General features: G+C 37.4%; 1 protein-coding gene across 8 annotated transcripts in view; it reads left to right on the top strand.

The window, feature by feature from the left end:
• The window catches only part of LOC131154193 (pre-mRNA-processing protein 40C), a 119,920-nt gene that overhangs the window by 47,613 nt on the left and 50,727 nt on the right, over positions 1 to 21,580 (top strand). For all 8 annotated transcript variants that reach the window (XR_009136385.1, XR_009136386.1, XM_058106789.1 and 5 more), the window contains 3 exons: positions 8,565 to 8,648; positions 21,080 to 21,220; positions 21,345 to 21,451. Coding sequence is in view for 6 of the 8 variants with exons in the window: in XM_058106789.1 (XP_057962772.1) it covers positions 8,565 to 8,648; positions 21,080 to 21,220; positions 21,345 to 21,451 (332 nt within the window). In the remaining 2 variants the exon portion in view is untranslated. The remainder of the gene's footprint in view (positions 1 to 8,564; positions 8,649 to 21,079; positions 21,221 to 21,344; positions 21,452 to 21,580) is intronic.

The following is a 21,580-nucleotide window of genomic DNA, read 5'->3' as shown; positions in this document are numbered from 1 at the left end:
AGCACTAAGGGGGCACATATTGGATGGAACTTGCCTGCGTACTTTCATCCCAAAAGCACCCAGCCCTGTACCATTTTATTTTATTTATTTATTTTTAATAAGAGAAGATAGAATTCATTTAAGCGCACACATGTTCAAAGATAAGGGAGTTTGGGACTCCATAATTGGCAGATTTGGAAGGAAATTGGCCAGTTGGAAAAGAGATTATGTCTAAGGGTGGCAGCCTCACTATCATTAAAAGTACCATAGCCAACCTCCCTGTTTATTTAATGAATTGGCAGATTTGGAAGGAAATTGGCTTGTTGGAAAAGAGATTACCTCTAAGGGTGGCAGACTCACGATCATTAAAAGTACCTTAGCCAACCTCCCTTTTTATTTTATGTCTCTTTTTCCCATTTTTAGTGCTGTTGCCAAGAGAATGTAAGGTATTCAAAGAAGATTCCTATGGGATGACATGGGAGATGAATTTAAGTATCATTGTGTTAAATGGGGGGTTGTTAAACAACTCATGCAAAAGGGAGGTCTTGGCCTCAGATCCCTTCTAACTTTTAATAAGGCAGCTTTGAGGAAGTGACTTTGGAGGTTCATGTCTGAGTAGAAGTTTTCTGGTGGGAAGTTATTGCTACTAAATATGAACTCCAGCAAAATGGATGGGCATCAAAATAGGTGATAGAAGGCGATGGTACAAGTTAATGGGAAGGATGTGTTTTTTTGGCATGATATTTGGTGCGGCACATCCCAACTCAGCTCTAAGTATCCATCTATCTACAGGCTTGTCTGTGATAAAAGATGCCCTCAGTTATCAGCACCTGGAGCTCACTAGTCCTGGAACCTTTTGGGATGTTCCCTTGATTTGGAATGTTTTTGATTGGGAGATTGAAACTTTGACAAATTTCTACACTAGATTTACTATATTCAGTGCCAGGGCACCTCCAATAAGCCCAAGTCGTCCTCGAGCAAGGATGGTATTTTATGGTTAAATTTTACTGTAAACCCCTTAGCTGCCTGGTGGAGTGCGGTAACAGTTTCCCTTGGAAGCTCTTTTGTAAAAACAGCTGGCCCCTCATGTGGAATGCCACCCTTGGGAAGATTCTCACTTATGATAATCTTCAGAAAACGGCTTGTGTGTTGTGAATAGGGGTTTTCTATGCCTTGAGGAGGCTGAATCAGTGGATCACATCCTTCTGCACTGTTCTTGGACCAGAAACTTTTGGTGCTCATTTCCATGGTCAAACAGAAGTGGGTATGGTCCAATAAGGGCAAAAGGAGGGCTGTTTCTCTCATTCCCCTTTTTGGGTGGTTCGGTAGGAAAGAAACAGAAGGGCTTTGGATGGGACAGTTTCATATTTGCAGGCTGTCATGGACATTGGGTATCTATGATCTCTAATTGGCAAAGTGGGCTCTGGGAGGGGCTTATGCATAATCCTTGATTTCCTTGATGTATTACAGTAATGGTTGTAATGATCTTTGTTTTCCTTGTAATTGACTGGCATCTCCTTGATGCCCCAGCCCCTTTTTTTTTTTGCAATAATATTAATTCATCTTTTTGCTGATAAAAAAAAAAAGGCACCAATTGGGGTAATGTCCCATGTATTCCCATTGGCTGCAAGTTGGAGGTGACTTCTAACTGGCGCATTGTCGTCACAGGCCAAGATGAAAATGGAAGGAAACCTAGTGCTAAGGGAAGAAGGGACGCACTAAATGTCATGCCATAAGAAAAAATGATAAAGGATGCACCAAATGTCATGCCATAAGAAAAAATTTTCTCTTGTTCCCGTATCAAATTTAATAAAGAAGAAAAGATCATCCCAGCCTCTCCAGATGAATCTCCAAATTCCCACACCATAGCATTCTGTCACTTCTTTAGAAACCTAATAGTTGAAATTGAGACCATATTTTGAGACAAGACTTTTCTCTAAAATGTTCTTTCTCCTCCATGAAGTTCCAAAGCCGTTTCATGAGGAAGGCTTTGTTGAAAGCGGAGAGGGACTCCAGCCCTAAGCCTTCACTTCGAATAAAGAGCCCCCATATGACAAGATTGTATTCAAATCCCTCTCCCATGCTTCCCCAGAGGAATCATTTTTTAATGTCCTATCATTTGGCAATTGAGCAAGGAATGGGAAAGGATATATAATAGAATGGGATGTTTGATTGGGTGTTTTTAATGAGGGTAAATATCCTCCTTTTGAAAGATGACTTCTTTTCTATCCTGCAAGTATCTGCTCAAATCTTTCGAAGGCAGGATGCCAAATACCTTTGTCTTTAAATTTAGCTCCATGAGGGAGATCATGCTAGGTTGAAGAAAAAGCCCCCAATTTTCGCAGCACAAAATGCCTGCAAGAAGAGCCCCATATTGGAATAATATGCTTTCTCCCAAATTACTTTTCAGCTGCGAGGCTGCTCGAAATAAGATAAGAATTCATCTTAAATTGAGGATATGTTGAGGATCCACTTCATAGAAAACAATGGGGTGATCAGCAAAGAGAATGTCGGAGACTTCCATTTCTAGAGTGATTATCAAAGAGAAGGTTGGAGACTTTCATTTCTGTTCAATTCCTCCCAACGCTAAGTCCTTTGAAAAGACCTCTTTCAGTGTTTGCGTGCCTTTTTCTTTCTCCCCCCCCCCCTCTTGCTGGGAGACTCAACTTTGATCACCATGATAAATAATGAGGGGGAAAGGGGATCAACTTGCCCCAACATTTGAGAAGAGTGTAAAAAAATCTGAAGGGCAGATATTAATGAGCGCTAAAAAAGTTGGTAGTTGTAACACATTGATGGATCTATGCAATAAGGGCTGCATCCATGATCTGTCTATCTTTTACAAAGATGTGTTGATGCTGGCCGAGAACTTCAGACTTGAGTTCGTGAGTCTTGTGATGAGTACCTTGCATAAGATTTCATAGATGCTCTGCACAGGATGATAGGTCAGAAATCCTTGATGTTAAAGCCCCCTGTAATTAAGGCTGCCTACAAGTTTGCCTGTTCTGTTGAAATCATTGAAAATCCTGACAATGCCCTGCTTTAGAAGGTCTCAGTTTGCTTGAAAGAATGCCAAACTGAAACTATTAGGGCATGAAAGGATGTCTCCAGTGCAGTCCTTGAGAACTTGGGCTTAGTGTGCCCCCACACCCACCCTCCCCCGCGCGTGCACGCGGGCGGGGTGGGTTTTTAAAAGGAGCTTTTTGATATTATTTTAAAAATGTTTGGCCCCTTTGAAAAGTAGCTTTTAGAAAGGAAAATCTGGCTTTGAGTGTTTGGTAAAAAAGTTGTAAGCTACCTAAAAATATTTAATATTACTAAAAAATAGATGTGTATTTTAGGAAATATAATTAATGCATTGATAGTTTTGTAATATTTGAAAGAAATTAAGGGCAACAGTTTTGAATAATTTGTTGGAGAAAAAATTAGCTTTTAGCTTTTAAAAGCTTCAAATCTATAAATTATAAAAGCTCACCAAGAAAGCCAGCAGAAGTTATGTTTTAAAAGCTGGAAAAGCTGTTTACCAAACACGTGCGATCCAACTTTTACTTTTGAAAGGAGAAGTTGAGGCCAAAAAAAAGTGGGGGGGGGGGACTCACCCTTGAAGAGTTTCCTCCTCGCAAAATGGCCCTTCTAGACGCCACAGTAACATAAATAAGATAAAGACCCATCCTCCTTTGAATTTAAACAGGATATGGACTTGTTTTTTCGGTTGAGAGTGGTATGAGTATGTTCTGTTTCCAACCAAAAGGTTTTCCTTCCCCAACACTCAACATACGAAGACCACTAGAAAACTCCCTTGATGGTCAGAGTAAGTGTTTTTCTTTTCAAAGTCAGAAAATTAAGGCTTCTGGGGAAGCGATTAGTGTTCGGACACAGACCAATGACTCCTAACACCTCCATCACATGCAACTTGCACTCCCCTATTTTGATAGTCACCATCTGTGCACCTCAAGCAGTTGTATTCTTAATTGAGAGTGTCGCCAGAATTTGAAACAGCAAACTTATTCACAAACCCTATGATCACTGTCTTCATTGTTTTTAATTATCTTCATTAAAGCCTCCATCCGGGACTCTTTAACAGATTGTGATCCCATTGACTGGAAATATTTCTCAAGGAAAAGGATAACACCCATTTGTATTCACTAGAGTCCTCAAAAGTAGGACATCACTTGAGGCTATGAGTGATCTCATCCGAGGGTTCTCCCCTTCTAATGGTCCAAAGTGCTTCAATTCCCTTGCAACCCACCTGTTTGTGTCCTCTTCCAAGATTATAAAAAAAGATCTTTGCCTGGAAAAATTAGTGATATCCATTGAAAGCTTGGTATCACCTAACAAATCAGAGTTGAAAATCCTTATTACGATGCATATTCATTCCTGACAGGGATTCACCATTCCTAATTAATCTTTTTGTCACCACTAATATTTCTGTGATATCATTGAAATCAAAGTTCAACACAATTGCATCCATCATTAAATGAATGACATCTGCCAAGATTTAAATTGCTAAGGTCAAAAGAGTTCCACAAAAACAATGCGAAAAAAATATGTTGTAAATGCAACCCAGAAAACTTAACAACCCTGCACGGATGCTAATGAGAAAGAAGGAGAGGTTGCAAACTGCTATTTTTAGTGAGGAGAGGATGACCAAGGAATTGTTTGCAAACTGTTTTAGTGACCATTGCCTGTTAAGAAGCTTGAGCGTTGTCAAGTTGGTGTTTGCTTTTGGGGTTATTTGTAGTCGTGGATGGTCATGGTTGGGTTATGGATTGTGGTTGGCAGTCTAAGAAGGGGTAGTAAGTAGCTTGTGGTTTTTGTGTAAATGGGTAAAACTGCAGGGCAGTTCAAAGTTGGAGATTTTTTGACTGAACTTGACTTTTGGAGGTAATTATCCTTGGGGATGTTGCAGGGACCGTCATTGGACATGGAGGATTGTGGGGTTATATAGAGGAGGGATTGTGGTTATCTTGTTGTGATGGAAGAGAATGGATGAAAAACAGAATTAGTTTGCAAGAAAATGGTTGGGATACTAGTTTTATTGTAAAGCTACCATAAGAGTTTGTGGAGGTTCATTTTTCTGATTTTTTTTTGTTTTTTTTGTTTTTTGTTTATATTAAATATAAAGTGGGAAATGGTTGTCATATTCATTTTTGGGTGGATGTGTGCATGGGGGGGAGTACTTGTTCTTTTTCATTTTTTATCTTTTTACCCTTGTGTTGTCTTTCTTCATTATATATCTATTTCATCATTCATGGTTGTAGAAGGGAGTTTGATTTGTTGAAATTTTCACTTTGAAGAAATATTAAGATTGCAAGGTTGTTGCTTTTGCTTTACGAGATGGTTTGTTGGATGCTGTTTGGCCTTTATCCAGATTGTATTCTAGAGTTTGGAGACTGGATGATTCTGGGGCCTGTCCTGCAAATAAATATATTTTCCTATCATGTAATTCATTCTCTTGCATGCTTTTCTCTTTCTAGATGAGGAGAGCTAAAGGTTCTTTCTAGAATCAAGCCATGCATTTGGCTGGCAGTAAGGGTGTGAGGCTTTATCCCAAGATACATGTGTTTTGTGGTTTGATAGTACCTAGACTTGCTCTCATCATCTTCTTCTTTTATATCTTCTTCTTCATCTTTTTATTTTTTATTTTTAATTTTTTGCATTGCTCAGCGTCTTGAAAGTTGTGGAATAGAATACGCTTTCTGGTGTATCCAGAGTCCTTGAAGGCTTTTTTGCTTATTTCTTTGGAGGGATAAAGGATGCTAACTGATTGCAGCTACTTTTGCTGTTTCATGGAGCATTTGGTTGGAACGGAATGCACATATTATGAATGGGTGCTCCCTGACTATATATGCTTTAGTATAGAATTATGTTTATTGTGTCTATTTATGCATTTTCTCTGGGCTTTCCAAAGGGCTTTCTCCCCTAGACTATGGAGGAGATAGGATGGCATTGTTAACCTTATTTTTATTCTCTTTTCTTCTTTCCTTTTCTGTTCCCCTTCCTCCCCCCACCCTTATTTTTATCCTGATTTAGGAGCATACCTCATCCTTGGGATCTTCTTTATTTTAATGTATTTTCTTTTTCTATAAAAAAAGATAATACTTTCTTTCCTAATCAACAGTATTGTAGACTTGTAGTGGAGCGAGGATTGAAGAGTCAATTGTAGGCACTCTCTTTAGTTCCCCCAGGAAGTCTTGTACCTTTATGCATGTGTCAATGCATGTGTTAAATCATGGTTGGGGATTGGCGTGAATGTTGGTTTAGCTTCTAAGAGGTCCTGAAAAATTGTTGGCAACATGTCCCTTTAACTTGATTTATGGTGACTTTAAATATTTATTCTAAAATTAAACGGGTATTAAACTTAATAGTTAACTAGATGAGTTCTTAATTTAGCTTTTGGATTGATTATGAAGTAGATATATTCAATGTGAAATGCTTTTTGGAAATTTTCGAAAGTAGCATATGACAACACATTTGTTTGTGTTGCTGTTTTTCTGTTTTTGTTGTCAGCTTTCAACTGTTCTTGAAAAAATTGAAAACTAGATTATATGGTTTTTGGTTTTTTTGACAACTTGTTGCCACGATACTTTATTATCTTGAATTAACTTTTTTTGATTAAATCATTCATGTCAGAAATAGTTTTTGGTTAAAATTAAAATAAAATGATCATGTGAGTTTAAAATATAAATAAAATGAAAATATCTATTAAGTTTATAAAATTTGGTATAAGTGAAACTTATATTCTTATTGTTTTACAATTATCACGTGCAATAAGATTGCTTTTATAGAAAAAAAGTGGGTTTTGAAATATAATAATTAAAATTAGGTTTAAAGATACTGCACTCCCCCAGAGGGTTGACAAAATGATGTGGACTTGTTATAAGGTTTAAAAAATCCCATTGATTTTCTCTGGCATCTGATTTTTGGGACACTTATGGTCATACCCCCCAAGAGGCTTGTCGTTTTGCTAGATAGAAGGGCAGGTCTATGTGCTTTTGGCAAACCTCAAGGAGGTTTGTGGAATTTTTGAAAACCTTAAGGGAGGTCCTTTGGTTTTTTGGAACCTCAAGGGAGGTCCTTGTCTTTTCACCAAACTTCAAGTGAGGTTACCGTCTTTTATCCTTAAAAATATTATAATTATTTCTATTTTTATTATAATATTTTAAATTTAAATTTATTATTGTTTAATCTTTTTTTTTAAAAATTTTATATGAAATAAGGACAAATTGAGTGTTTGTTCTACCTGCTTATTATAATATTTGTGGCTTTTTAATTTTTTTTTTACTAGCTTTTAGTTTTCATTTTGAAGGGGAACTTAGGTGCAACGGTAAGGTTGTCGCCGTGTGACCTAAAGGTCATGGGTTCGAGGCGTGGAAACAGCCCCTTGCAAAAATGCAAGTTAAGGCTGCGTACTATGGACCCATTGTGGTCTGTCCCTACCCCAGACCCCGCATATTCGGGAGCTTTGTGCACCGGGCTGCCCTTTATAGTTTTCATTTTCATATTTTTCAATAGTGATACCAAACGACTCTTCTATACTTTTGCTATACCTGGAGAAAAAAAATAACCATGAGAAAAGCCGGAATTATACATTTGTAAAGGAAAATTGCAGATGCTAGATGTTGAATTTTTATTTTTTACTAATGTGATGCTTGTTCCTTAGAAATGCTATTTAAATGTCGTCTCTTATGGCTCGTTTGGTTCATAGAATAGCTATTCCTTGGAATTAGATTAAATATAGTGAAAATTTTGGGAATGTAGGTCACAGCTTTTCCTTGTATGATCTTTATTATTCTATTCAAAATGTAATGAGAATGGAATAGACATTCCCATGGTGAAAGTTGGGAATAGTCATTCCTTGTTATGGATTCATAAAATGTTTCACATTGTTATTTGCTTTATAGTAACAACATTATTTTTTTGTATAACTAATTCTAGCTAACCTATTATATTGTAACTAATCTATTTCTTGGAATAGACATTCCACAAACCAAAAATAGGGTTAGTATACACCTGAAATTTGGGTCTACAGTGAAATAAGGGCTGTTAGGTTGCCATCTGATATAGAATTTTTTTTTGGCAAATGTTTCATGTTTTAAAAAATTTTGATTGCGATATTTTGATTGTTATGTGTTCAGCTTATTTCTCGCTCCATAAAGTGTGACACATTGATGCTTCTTCATGTTGCTATAGAATTTAAAATGTTTCACATGCTGAGAATGAAAGTTTGTTACATGCATACCTACATTGAATTTTATGCAAGAAAATGTCATGTATTTGTTGCTGAAATGTGTTCCATAGAGTTTTGATTTGAGTTGGAGATTTCGCTCCTTGTCTTGTCCTCTGTTGAAATTCTGTGTCTTGTCTCGTCTTCCTCTTTTGTAGAAAATAAGGAGACAAGTTGATGTAGTTATTGAATTGCTTAAATATGTCAAAAGTTATGCTTATTTCTGAAAGTTGCTGGTTTTGGGGAATACTATGTTAGCTGTCTCTGTTATTACCTTCCTCAATACGATTTTGCTTTTAAATGATGAGAATTGCTATGCTGGAGCATTATTTGTTAATTATCCTTATGCATTATCCAGGAGATGCTTAAGGAACGCGGTGTGGCACCATTTTCAAAATGGGAAAAAGAGCTTCCGAAGATTGTTTTTGATCCACGTTTTAAGGTTTGTCAAGTCTAAAGATTATGAATTACTTAGTTTGGGAATTAGGGGCGTTTCCTACAACTGGAACTTCTTGATACGGGTTGTTGGACTATGATAGAGTGAACATTTTTTGCTGTTCTGTTGTGTCCTAACTCTGATTGGTTGCATGTTGATGACTGATCTTTGACATTGATTCCTTTATCTAATTTTCAATGTTTAGTTGTTTAAGTTTCTCAATTGTGACATGTTGATGGCTTTCTAGCAGGTCACCTTTAGAGAGTCAGATGAATGCAAATCAGTCTTTCTTAATAGATCTTTGTTGCATTACTTTCTTGGGTGATAGGAGGTCCATCTAACTGCTGGAGGGTTTGTTGCACAGGTTGCATACTTTTTCACTTTCATGTTTACGATGTCTTTTTCCTCACCTATCTGGTACCACTCAAAATAATCTTCCATCTACTTTATCCAAGTGTATGAATGCACTGGGGTGTTACTGCCAAAATTTTATGCATGCATTTCTGCATTTACTCATTTACTCTCTTAGTTATATTCCCACAATCCCATGATGAAACCTAGGTCGGTACCTGACACCCCATATTTGGAATTCTATCCTGATACTCCATAAGGGTATTCGACAATGTTGCTTACCTTCCAAATTCAAATGTGGGTCTCTATCCTGAATACACCTTTCCTTGGGATGGGGGACTTGACTCCCCTTATTGGTGATGGCTATCAGGACTCCAGGAGTGGGGAGTATGCTTTGGGCCAAACTTACAGAATAAGTGCACTGTTTGGACTGCTCAATAGACTCATCTATAGCTTCATCAATAGTACATTTACCGAAAATATTTTTGAACTAGTAATTTGTTCAGTGTGTTGTTAAAATTTCTGTAGTGTATATACTACATAAGAAAATGGACAGTGCCTGGGTCAACTAGTGGGGCCTCCTGTGAGGTGAAGTCAATGTTTTTGTTCTTGGCCATGATGCACAACAAGACGAAATCAATGGAAAATGATGAGGGATTCCAAGTCTGCAATAAGTGATTGAAATCTTTAATTACTATGATGCTCCCACAAGAACCATCAAATTTAGTGCAAATGAAGTGTAGAAGCTTTACTATGTGCAATAGGCAAAATGTTTAAATTAAAGAAAAAGGGGCAGACAGAGTATGAAACAATTTTCTTTTTGTTTTTTTTGTTTTTTTTATTATTTTTTTAAAAAATATTTTTCGTTTTCTTGTTCAATTCAGAATTAAGAAAACTTGGAAAGCTAATTTCCTTGTCACATAAAACACTAATCAAGCTTCAATAAAAAAATTTCTAACTTGCCAAGTGCCTACAAGCTTGCTTTTGGCTCTAGGTCAGCCTTTTCTGCAATTTCTCAGAGATCACCCAATTTTTCATTGCAAACCGTCAATTTCTTGTTGCAGTATTCTAAAATATTGTGGCAGATCTGGAATTAATTTTGGCAGGATAGAAATTTTAAAGTATGGTGGCAGGATCAATCTCTCGTTCGTATTATGAAAGTGTCGCAATGAATCTTCAAATTATTGTGATCAAATTCAGATTCTTCCCCAAAAAAAAAAAAGAAAAGAAGGCCGTAGCCAGTGCACAAGGCTCTCCCACTTTTAGTGGCAGTCAAAATCTCAGTGGCAGTCAAAACATCTCTGATGTGAAGCGGCAGTCAGTTTATGGTAAACTTCTTGGGGAAAATCGAAGCTTCTACCGAGGTAGTCAAAATCTCTTCTCACTTGGTTAAAATATCTGGTTGAGCTAGTGGGTATGGGTAAATGGGTCTGGTGGGCATGGTTCAACTGTTTAAGAATTGGGTTGGGTTAAGGGAATAAAATGGGCTGCTAACTAGCAAGAGTCTCTATCTCGCGAACTCATTCTCAAGTAATCCTGGAAAGAAAAAAAAAAAAAAAATGAAGCCCGGGGCTGCAACAATGGGGCTGTGACGATGGTTTGAGATAAGGATGCTGGGGTGATTGGTAGTTGTGGCAATGGGAAGAGGTAACTGTGAAGGGGTTGCGATGATAAAAGAGATGCATTGATGATGGGTTGCTGATAGTGTCAATGGTGGTTCCGATAACAAAGAGTTACGGAGATAGTTCTGACAGCACAAGAATCTGGCTAAGGTTTGACCGAGAAGCTCCATTTTTTGGCGATATAGTTCAAAGTGGATGAATTATTATTTATTTATTTATTTTGATAACTCTCTTTGCTAGTAGCTACTCTCTGTCTGTTTGTCTGTCTGTCTCTCTCCCTCTCCCCTCTAGCACTCATGCTACTGACTTCTTTGTGGCAATTACAATTTTTTCTCTGCTACTTCATCTGCTCTCTGTTGCAGCATGACTTTTTGTTTGTAGCTTGATCCTTGGAATCAAGGATGCTTTGTATGTGGGGAAGATGTTTAGGGAGGGTAGATGGGAATGATTGACTGAACAACTACAATGAAGGGATTGCAGTGCATATGGTGGAGAATCGGTACTTGTTCTGATGCGAATTTTGGGTAGGACAGTAGAGAGAGAAGAGAATGAAAAAAGAGTGCAAGAGGTCTTAAAATATCAAAATAATGTTGAAGAATTAAAATATAAAAAAACGCAATAACTAAAATTCTGGAAATTAGAAAATTCTCCAAATTAATCCAAAATCCTTAATTTTGTAGACTCGTAGTTCTTATAAGACAAAAAGTAGCACAAGAAGTTCTCTGTACGTTTTTTGTTTGGGAAATCTTGCTTAGTGTTTATATTTCATGGGAGCCTTGTACCTTTCTAAGAGACAAAACTCAAGAAATGAGTAAAAAAACGTATTTTTCCCCCTCTCTTGATTCTACTATTTATTTATTTTTTGAAAAACAACTAATAGAAATAAAAAGCCACGCAAGCCGTTCTCCCTGAGATCTTTGTTGGATAATCTTGCTTAGTGTTCATATTTATTCTTTCCCTCTTGCTTCTATTTATTTATCTATTTATTTATTTGTTTGTTTTTTGTCTTGGAAGGGGGGGGGGGGAGCATTCTCATGCAAGAGTATGGAGGCTGCTGTGTGAGCTCCACTTGGTCCCACATTGGAAGAATAGAGATCGATCTGGGATCTGATACCAAATGATGCAGGACAGCATCAAGGATCTGCAGCCATGAAAGAATGTAGGAGAGGAGAAGAGAAGAAGGAAGAGGGAAGAGAGGAGATACAAGGGGAAATCACATGTTCACTTTTTCAATTCAAATTCAACAAAAAAACTCCTACATGGATTTACCCACTGTTTATAAGAAAACCACAAACACATGAAATTATACTTGTACCCTAAAACTAGATGAAATTATGAACGCACCCTAAAATACAGAAATATTACAAATAAGCCTCCAAATCCTGTACTATGTAAATTAAACATGATTATAAATCAACTAAAACCAACAATCCTTGTCCTAATTCCTTTGAATTATTCTTCAACCAGGATCTTCCTATGGTCGTGCGTCTTGTCCCACATCAAATCTCCCTTGATTAGAAAAGAATTCCGCCTCTAGTTTTGGAATGTTGAGCATCAGAAGTATGAAGGAAACTTGGACTCTTGATAGGCGGCACTTGAGTGATACAAGAAGCCACGTTCCATTGACAGCACCATAGATTTGAGTTGAGAATTGGCATCAATGAAGACATAAGGAATGACATTCAAAAATAGAAATTGTTGAGATTTCGATTAAAATGAATGACCTAACTTGATGATAGGTCTGTCCCTCTATTTATAATACAAATCAAAATACATTCTAATGACAATAATACCCTTACTAACTCTCACTAATTAACATACTAACACACTTAATAATAATAATAATACTAAAATACGTAAATAACCTCTAACACTCCCCCTCAAGCTAGAGCATACATGTCATATGCTCTTAGCTTGTTGCAAATAAATTTAATACGAGCGCCCCTTAAAGATTTGGTAAACAAATCAGCAAGCTACATATCAGACTTCACATAAATGGCAATATTGAGTTTTTGCACAAGTTTCTCCCAAAAAAAGTGGTAATCAACTTCAATGTGCTTTGTCCGCTCATAAAAGATTAGGTTGGAGACAATATGAAGAGCAATTTGATTATCACAGATCAACTTCATTGACTGAGAATGTAAAAAATCCAATTCTTCCAACATGTTCTTCAACTAGACAAATTCACAAGTAGTGTGAGCCATAACTCTATATTCTAACTCAACACTTGATTTGGCCTTAACAATTTGTTTCTTATTCTTCCAAGGAACCAAATTATCAACAACCGAGATCTAGTACCCGGTTGTGGATCTCTGGTTGAAAGGTGACCCAACCCAGTTTGCATCTGCATACTCATGGATGTAAGTGTGACCTTGATCACGATATAAAAGACCTCTCCTAGGTGCACCTTTGAGATATCTCAAGATGTGAATTACTTCGTCCTAATGACTTGTCCTCAGAGAATCTAGAAATTGACTCACAATGCTTGTTGCAAAAGATATATCTGGCCGAGTGAATGTGAGATATTTGAACTTTCCAACAAGGATCCAGTGTTGTCTAGGATTAGGTAGCAAATCACCCATATCCGACACTAACTTGCTTTTAGGATCCGTGGATGTTTTAACCGGTTTTAGATTCCAACAATTTAGTTTCATCCAACAAATCAAGAACATTCTTCCTCTGTGACAAAATAGTTCCCATATGAGATCTAGATACTTCTATACACAAGAAGTATTTAAATGGTCCCAAATCTTTAGTTTGAAACTTAGTCTATAGAAAACGTTTTGAGACTTTGAATACCTTTATCACCATCACCTTGTAATAACAATATCATCCACATAAAAGGATCCTATCTGATAAATATGACGACAAATCACAAAATGATCCACTGCTCCACCCAGCTCAAGTACTACAGCACTGTAACAACCAAACCATTGTCTGGGTGATTGTTTTAAACTATATGGTGCCTTCTTGAGCCAACACACTAAGCTTGACTTCCCCTAAGCAACAAACTCAGGTGGTTGCTTCATATAGACCTCCTCCTCAAGGCCACATTACAATAAGGCATTCTTCACATCTAACTGATGTAGAGGCCAATGACAAGTAGTAGCCAAGGATATGAACAAACTTATTGATGTAAGTTTGGCAACTAGAGAAAAGGTGTCAGAATAATCCAAACCATGCTCCTGAATATACTCTTTAGTAACAAGATGAACCTTTAGATGAGCCATAGAATCATTAGGGTTGACTTTCACAATGTATACCTGACGACTGCCAACCAGAAACTTGTCAAGAGGAAGAGATAATAACACCCAAGTGCCATTGTCTTGTAAAACATTCATCCCTTCAACCATAGCCTTCCTCCATTCAGAGTGGGATAAGGCTTTAGAAACAGATTTAGGAAGGGTAGTCTATGATAAAGCAGTAACAAAACAATAATAGGAGGGTGATAAGAAGTCATAAAAATGTAGTTGGAAATGGTTTGTCGAGTACATGTGCGTTTACCTTTCCGAATTGCAATGGGAGGATCAACATCATGGGAAATATGATCATCAAACGAGGAAACCAAAGGCGTGGTGGTAGAAGTTAGGGGGGACTTTCTTCCTTGGAGTCGTCATTGTGAATGCACCTGTAAACGAGGATTATCAAGATGATGATAAGGACTCAAACTACATGGAGACTCAAATGGTTGGTTGGGCACAGATGACGAAGTAGAACATGGAAGATTAGGTAGAGGAAGAGACTTATTGTGCTCAGAAGCACTAAGGCACTGGGTGTAGTAAGGTGTAGACACAAAGAAGGTAACATCGACAAAACCAAAGAGGTGATGCAACACATGACTATAACAACGGTATCCCTTTTGAGTATATGAGTAGCCCATAAAGACACATTTTACTACTAATAACAAAGGATGACATTTTGTTGATTAGATAGCAAGCAGTAAGTACAACATCACTCCAAAACAATTTAGGTATATGCATTTGATAAAGTAAGGTGCAAATGATTTCAAGGATATATTTGTTTTTCCTCTCAGTAACCCCATTTTGTTAAGGAGTGTGGGCACATGATGATTGATGGACAATACCAAGTTGAGTCATATAAATAGTGAATTGTGAACTAAAATACTATTTAGCATTATCACCTCGAAATATTCGAACTACCAGACCAAATTGAGTGTTTATTTCAGAATAAGAGGCAAAAAATATGTGAAACAACTTGGAACGATCTTTTACTAAATATAGCCAAGTCATTCTTGAATAATCATTCACATAGGTTACAAAGTACCGGAGACCCAACTTGGACACAACTCTACTAGGACCTTAAACATTAGATTGAACTAACATGAAAGGCTTGTAGCCTGTTTATTGAATTGGGAAGTGAAAGGGACATGATGGTGCTTTCCTAACTGATAGGACTCACAATCAAGACTAGACACAGAGCTCGAAGCAGGAACAAGACATTTTAGCTTTTCTAGTGTAGAATGACCAAGGCTACAATGAATTTGGAGAGGTGTGGCAGTAGTAGTGCCGATGATAGAAGGATATAGTGGCTCAAAGTGATATAGTCCACCAGCTTCACGCCCTTCGCCATTTTTCTTCCTCGTCTTCAAATCTTGAATAACCATAGAATCAGGGAAAATGTTACTAAACAATTCGTGGATTTAGTAATCTTGCTAACGGATATAAGATTGAAAGGAAATTTGAGAACATACAAAACTAAAAGAAGAAAAATAGAAGAGGTGGGATTTATAGTCTCAATTCCCTTGATTGTAGTGGTGGATCCATTAGCAAGAGTAACATTAGGTAAATTTGCAGGATATTGAAGAGAGGCTAAGAAATTAGGCATACCTGTCATATAATTAGCGGCAGCTAGACTTGGCAAAGTGGATCTGGTCAGATAATCCGTGGCTAATTAGGTGGATTATTGGGTGAGGATATTACAATCCATACTCGATTTATTTAAGCTGTGGATTTATGGCGGTTTGGATCGGATAATCTGTGACGGATGGCAGGCAATCCGTCATTTGCATCCATAATATAATTTTTTTACCATTCGATGAACACTTTATTTTGTAATGTAATAACTAAAGTTATTTTGAAAATTATAATTTGGTATTTGTTAAACATTTAATAGCCAATCACAAAATTATAATTTTTTTTTCTTTTTAGAACATGAATTTAGAGGCTTTTGTTTTGATCACGAGTATTTGGGCTTGAGTTTAAATGTTGGCATGGGATAGACCCCATAGGCACATACAGTAGTACAAGAGTTGGGAGTGTAGGATTAGGCCTTGGCTAACAGAGTATATGCTAATTGTATTGATGCCTAATAAGCAATGTCATATGAGATTTTATCAATGAATTTAAACATTAGTTGTTAGCGGATAGGTGGATATCCATCGGATAAATCCTAAATCTGCCAACCAACTCATTTAAAGGCGGATAAAAAAAGTTTAAACATATTCGAATCATTTAATGTGTAGATCGATAATGAGTTGGGATTAACAGATTTTTATCCATTTTTCCAGATCTAGTGGAAGCGGAGTCTATAACTGAAGGACTAGGACGAGAAGTACTAGATGATAGGCTTACTATGGGATTACCTATTTGGGAAAGAGATGCAATGGGAAGAGAAGCTTGTTGTGACTCTTGATACTGCTAGAACTTGGAATACTCTTCCTTTGACATGGATATAGCATGTTGCCCCCCACTCAGCCCCAAAGGTGTGGAGTCGGTGGTGGCTGCATTGGCAACACATGATGTTCTATTGTGGAGATCCCAACATTGCTCAATAGTATGATTATTTGTTCACAATGAGTGCACTTGCCAGCTGTGCCTCTACCTCGTTCATCTCTTCACCACGACCACTCGAACCGCCTCGATAACTTCTGCGGTTGTCCGGCTGAGAACTAGAATCACACTGTGTACCAAAGGCTGTCCTCTCAGAACCAGATGCAAGAGCAGAAGAATGTGGCCTAAAAGAAGTACAAAGGACAAAGAAGTACAAAGGACATGAGAATAAACATCAGCAAATTATGGAAACTATGCACTACTATGTATCTGGGACTGGACTGCCTCAAACTTGGGTCTCAAGCCTGCTAGAATTGGAAGAATTGTCATTTGCTACCTCTGCTTCTGCATCTTACGAATGTCGGTGGTTATAGGTTGCACAATATTAAGCCCCTTATGAATACGCTTCATCTCTCCAAAATAATCTGCACTCCTTGTTAATAACTGAAAGTACTATTTGGATAAATCATACATATGTGTAATGTTACTAGAGTATAGAAGCTTGGCATATTCCCAAATCTCCTTGCACGTATCTAAATGCATACACATCGATGCAATTTGTGGCTCCATTGAATTCTACAAGAGGGAAACAATGAAGGCATCTTCTTGAATCCAACTTCTTTTCTAATCTCATAAGATGGATCAGATTAGAGCAAGTGATCAGATTTTCCTATTCCAGCTAAATAAACCCGAACATCTTTAGACCATTGAACAATTCTTTCCATCCAACTTTTGAGTCATTATTTGTGGCAAAGATGAAGAAAACATATTTTTGGGATTCATAGACTCCGTCCTAACAATGACAAACTTGCAGCCAAACCAATGTCATACAAGAACAATAAAAAATGATCGATAAAATCACAAATTATATGAAGCACTGACACAACCACGGGCGATGTGAATGACTTACCAACTGAGTTAGTACTGCCACAGCCTGAAAATCTTAATTTGCGAACACTGCCGCTGCTCCAAGGATCTCACAAAGAAGCCTTTACAAACACTGAACAAAAACTAACCGATTACCATGAGTGCGTGGTAAAAAAAGGTTGGATCTTTGGACAAAAAACATGTACAACAGCTTGATACTATTGTCTAGAGTGGGAATCAGAACATGGCAGAGGGAAAAAAAACAGAAAAAGGTGGCTGGAAACTCTCTCACATGCTGGTGTGTGGGGTCGGAACTGCTGGAAGTTGGCCGGCACGTGGGGCTATTTTTGGCAATGGGGTTTTGTGGAGGTAGGCTTCAGAGGGTTCTGTTTTTTGCTATATGGTTGGTTTTGTGAAATAATGAAGGATGGAGGTGGATATGAGAAAGGCAGCAATGGGACGGTGTTTTTCGGCGACGACTGTGTATGATAGGGTTTAGGTTGGATCTCACTTTGATACCATGTTGATATTTTAATTAAAATGAATGACCTAACTTGAAGATAGGTCTCTCCCTCTATCTATAATGCAAATAAAATACATTCTATTGGCAGTAATACCCTTACTAACTCTCACTAATTTACATATTGACACACTTAATAATAATAATAATAATAATAAAAGACATAAATAACCTCTAGGAGGAATGTTTGAAAAACTTCGGTTGTCTTCAAACACATGTTTTTCTATAGTGTTTTCAAGTTGAGTAACCATGACAAAGTTGGTGTCTTGATTGGTTGGTGGAGCAGGCTTGGAAATAATCTTTTTATTGTTATAGTGGAAAACATTGTTGTTATCTTGTCCTTGAGTCACAGCCAAATAATCATATTCATTTGGAGAATTATTACCATTAAAATTTGAGAATTCTAGTTTAATTCAATTACTAAAATGATAATTTCGGTCTTCATGCAACTCAAAAGTATGTGGGCCAGCAGCTATACCACTTTCTTGTTTGGTAGGAAAATCCATGGGCCTTTTACCTAAGACCGCAACTTCAGTTGCTAGCCTATTCAAAGCTTTGGTTATGATCTCCTAATCATTTTCAATGCTTTGTACCCTACTGGACAATAAGTCCACCTTTGCTTGCAATTCAACTTTGGTCACCACGTTTTAATTTTATATCAGCAAGTATTCTTCAACTATTTGCTAACAATCCTCAATGTATTCATGCAAATCACAAGCTTTGCTTTCATATTCTTCAGAACAACCTTCAATTCACCTTTGAGTTTGAGTGTCGTGCTGGAATGAAACAAATTCACAAAATGCAGCAATGGAACCTAATTTTTATTGCTGCCAGTGACAATTTCTTGCTTTTTTGTTTCAACTTATTATGCTTGCTTGCAAAATATTGTGTCCGCAATCAAAATATCTCACTGCAGGTCAAAATATCTTGAAAAGACCCAAAATATTGTGGCTGGACGCAATATCTCGTGAAACTGGAAAATACAGGGAATCTGGGTTCAGTCACACATGCATCACCAGCGCGTCTGCAGTAGGTGTGATCTTCTGGCGATGACACTTTAGGCAAGTATAGATCTGGGGGTGATGAATGCAAATATGCAATGGTGGTGGTGGTGGTGTGATGATAAAAGCACAAGAAACTAGGGATTTCCAAGGACAGCTGGGGAACTTATTTCTGGCGCGTGGGGTCACGGCCAGTTGGATGGTGATGAAATTTTAAGGGGACAGGTTTTGGAGGGACATGACCAGAATTTTTGAAAAAAAGTTCAGAACTACTATTCATTTTTTTTTTTTGGTTTCTCCTAGGACTGGAGGTGATGGAGAGTGATAAAAAGAAAGAGATCAGGAATGAAGCAGAGTTAAGATATAGAGAACAGAACAGAGAGAGGAAATAGATAAAGAGAATGGAAATAGATAACAAAGCAGTATTAGATAAAGAACAGAGCAGAGAAAGAATGAATAGGTTGTAATAAGAATAGTGGGGAGAGAATTAGAAGAAGAAGAGAAGTGAGGAGAAAAGGAGTTAGGGACATAGGGAGGAGAAATTTCAGATCAGAAGCAGAGTGGGGATGGGGAGAGAGGTTACAGAATGGAGGAATGAAGGAAGAAGAAAAGAAGAGGAGAAGAAGGGGGAAAATGGGGGATTGAAGTGGAAGAATAGAGATTAATCTTGGGATCTAAATACCAAATGAAGTGGGAGAGCATCAACGATCTGTTGGCATGAAAGAATGCGTGAGAGGAGAAAGGAAGAAAGGGAAGAGGGAAGAGGGAAGAGAGAAGAGAGGAGATAGAAGGGGGAATCACACATTCTCTTTTTCAATTTAAATTCAACAAAAAACTTGGACAAAAGACACTGAACTCCCATGAGGTTTGACAAAATGACAGGGACCTCCCTTAAGGTTTTAAAAATCTCATTGACTTCCCATGAGGTTTCAAAAATGCCACAGATCTTCCCTGAGATTTGCCGAAAAGATGCAAACCTCCCCTTAAAAGACTTTTTTTTTTGCAAAATACAAGAGGAGGTTGGTGGCTTTTTGACAAACCTTAGGGGAGGTCCTTGGAATTATGGAGGAGGTCACTAGGATTTTTGAAATCTTAGGGAAGGTCGCTGTCTTTTTGTTAAACCTCAAGCGAGGTCAATTTAGTTTGGCCAAAAAACTTCTCATACATGGATTTCACACACTATTTATAAGATAGTCACTAATTAGATGAAATTAAGCACCCTGAAATACACAAATATTATAAACCCACAAATACACAGTCCTATAGTAATTAAACTACACACAATTAACAGTCAAATAGACTCAACAATCCTTGTGCCAATACTTTTGAATTATTCTCAAACGAGTATCTTCCCATGGTCTTGCTTCTTGTCCTACATCACAATGTTTCCTACAATTGAGCAGGCTGGCATTAGGAGTTATGATAATTTTCTATCATATGGTGCAGAATAATTAGTATGGATTCTTTTAGAAAGGAAGTTTGAAGATATTTATGTTATTGTCCTTGTCATTCCTGGGCAGTTTATCTTGTGGATTTCTTTAGTTGCCACTAAGATTCCTGATTTCCACAAAGATGTTTTCTAATTTGAGCTTGACATTTTTAGGGTAACAGATTCAACTATAATCTTTTAGTTCCGTTCTCAAATTTTTGTATACATTTTAGTGCAGAAAAAGAAAATTATTTTCTTTACAAAACCTAGTTTTTCTTCTATCATTTGATGTGGTTTCCTTGTGGGCTTTTGTGGGTATCTTTGTTTTTCTTACTTATTTTCCCCATATGATCAATCTTGTGTTCCTATTCCTTATTATGTTGTTCTTGCTAGATCTTCCTTTTGCTATGGTACCCATTCTTATCTATGTTTTCTATCCTGTCATATGCTGCATTCCAATCATGTTTTTTGTGGTACCAAGTTTGCAATTAATGCTTATATTTGTGTTACTTCATGTCTTTTTTAGGTCTACATCTTATCTACATGTATCTAGGGTCTGTATGATGGTGCATGTGCAAACCAACAATCCATGCTCACTACTTTCATCTTTTAGGTTAATATGTATCATCTCAAACTAGCTACTGTCTTTAATGATTTGTTTAATTGAATGGGCTACTTTTTACTATGGTGCACGTGTGCAGCAGCCCTGTATTAACGGGGAGGGTCAAAGCTAAACCCTTGTACCAATAGTTCACTATGCTTTGGCATTATGATTCCAACTTTTTTCCTTTGGGAACTCTTTAGGGGGTAGCCTATGTTGTATGCTTTTCTTATTGTTAAACATTTGTCTGGTTGCAGGCTATTCCAGGTTATTCAGCGAGGAGGTCCTTGTTTGAGCACTATGTTAAAACACGGGCTGAGGAAGAACGCAAGGAAAAGCGAGCAGCTCAGAAAGCTGCAATAGAGGGTTTCAAGCAGTTGCTAGTTGAAGCATCAGAGGTTCCTAAAGTTTCCTTGAATTGGATTTTCATCTGTGTTTCCAAATGTTTCATTATTGCAAGGTTTTGGGTCTTGAAACTGTGGGGGTTGTAGATTGCTCACTGACCAGCTTTTCATCTTTCAGGATGTTGATCACACCACTGATTATCAAACATTCAAAAAGAAATGGGGCAATGACTCGCGGTTTGAAGCCTTGGATCGCAAGGAGCGGGAGTTTCTGTTGAATGAAAGGTAGTGCTTCATGAGGTGCACGTAAGAGAGTGACATCCTTATCATTGTTAAACTTCTGATCCTTGTGTGGCAAGTCTCATTCTAAGAAACCTGCTTGTATTTCACTAAGGTTAATGAGCAAATGTCTTT

Source organism: Malania oleifera, chromosome 4, assembly GCF_029873635.1.
Source record: "Malania oleifera isolate guangnan ecotype guangnan chromosome 4, ASM2987363v1, whole genome shotgun sequence".
NCBI classification, from domain to species: domain Eukaryota; kingdom Viridiplantae; phylum Streptophyta; class Magnoliopsida; order Santalales; family Ximeniaceae; genus Malania; species Malania oleifera.
The sequence above is the reverse complement of the archived record's forward strand: the minus strand, read 5'-3'. Positions and strand labels throughout refer to the sequence as shown.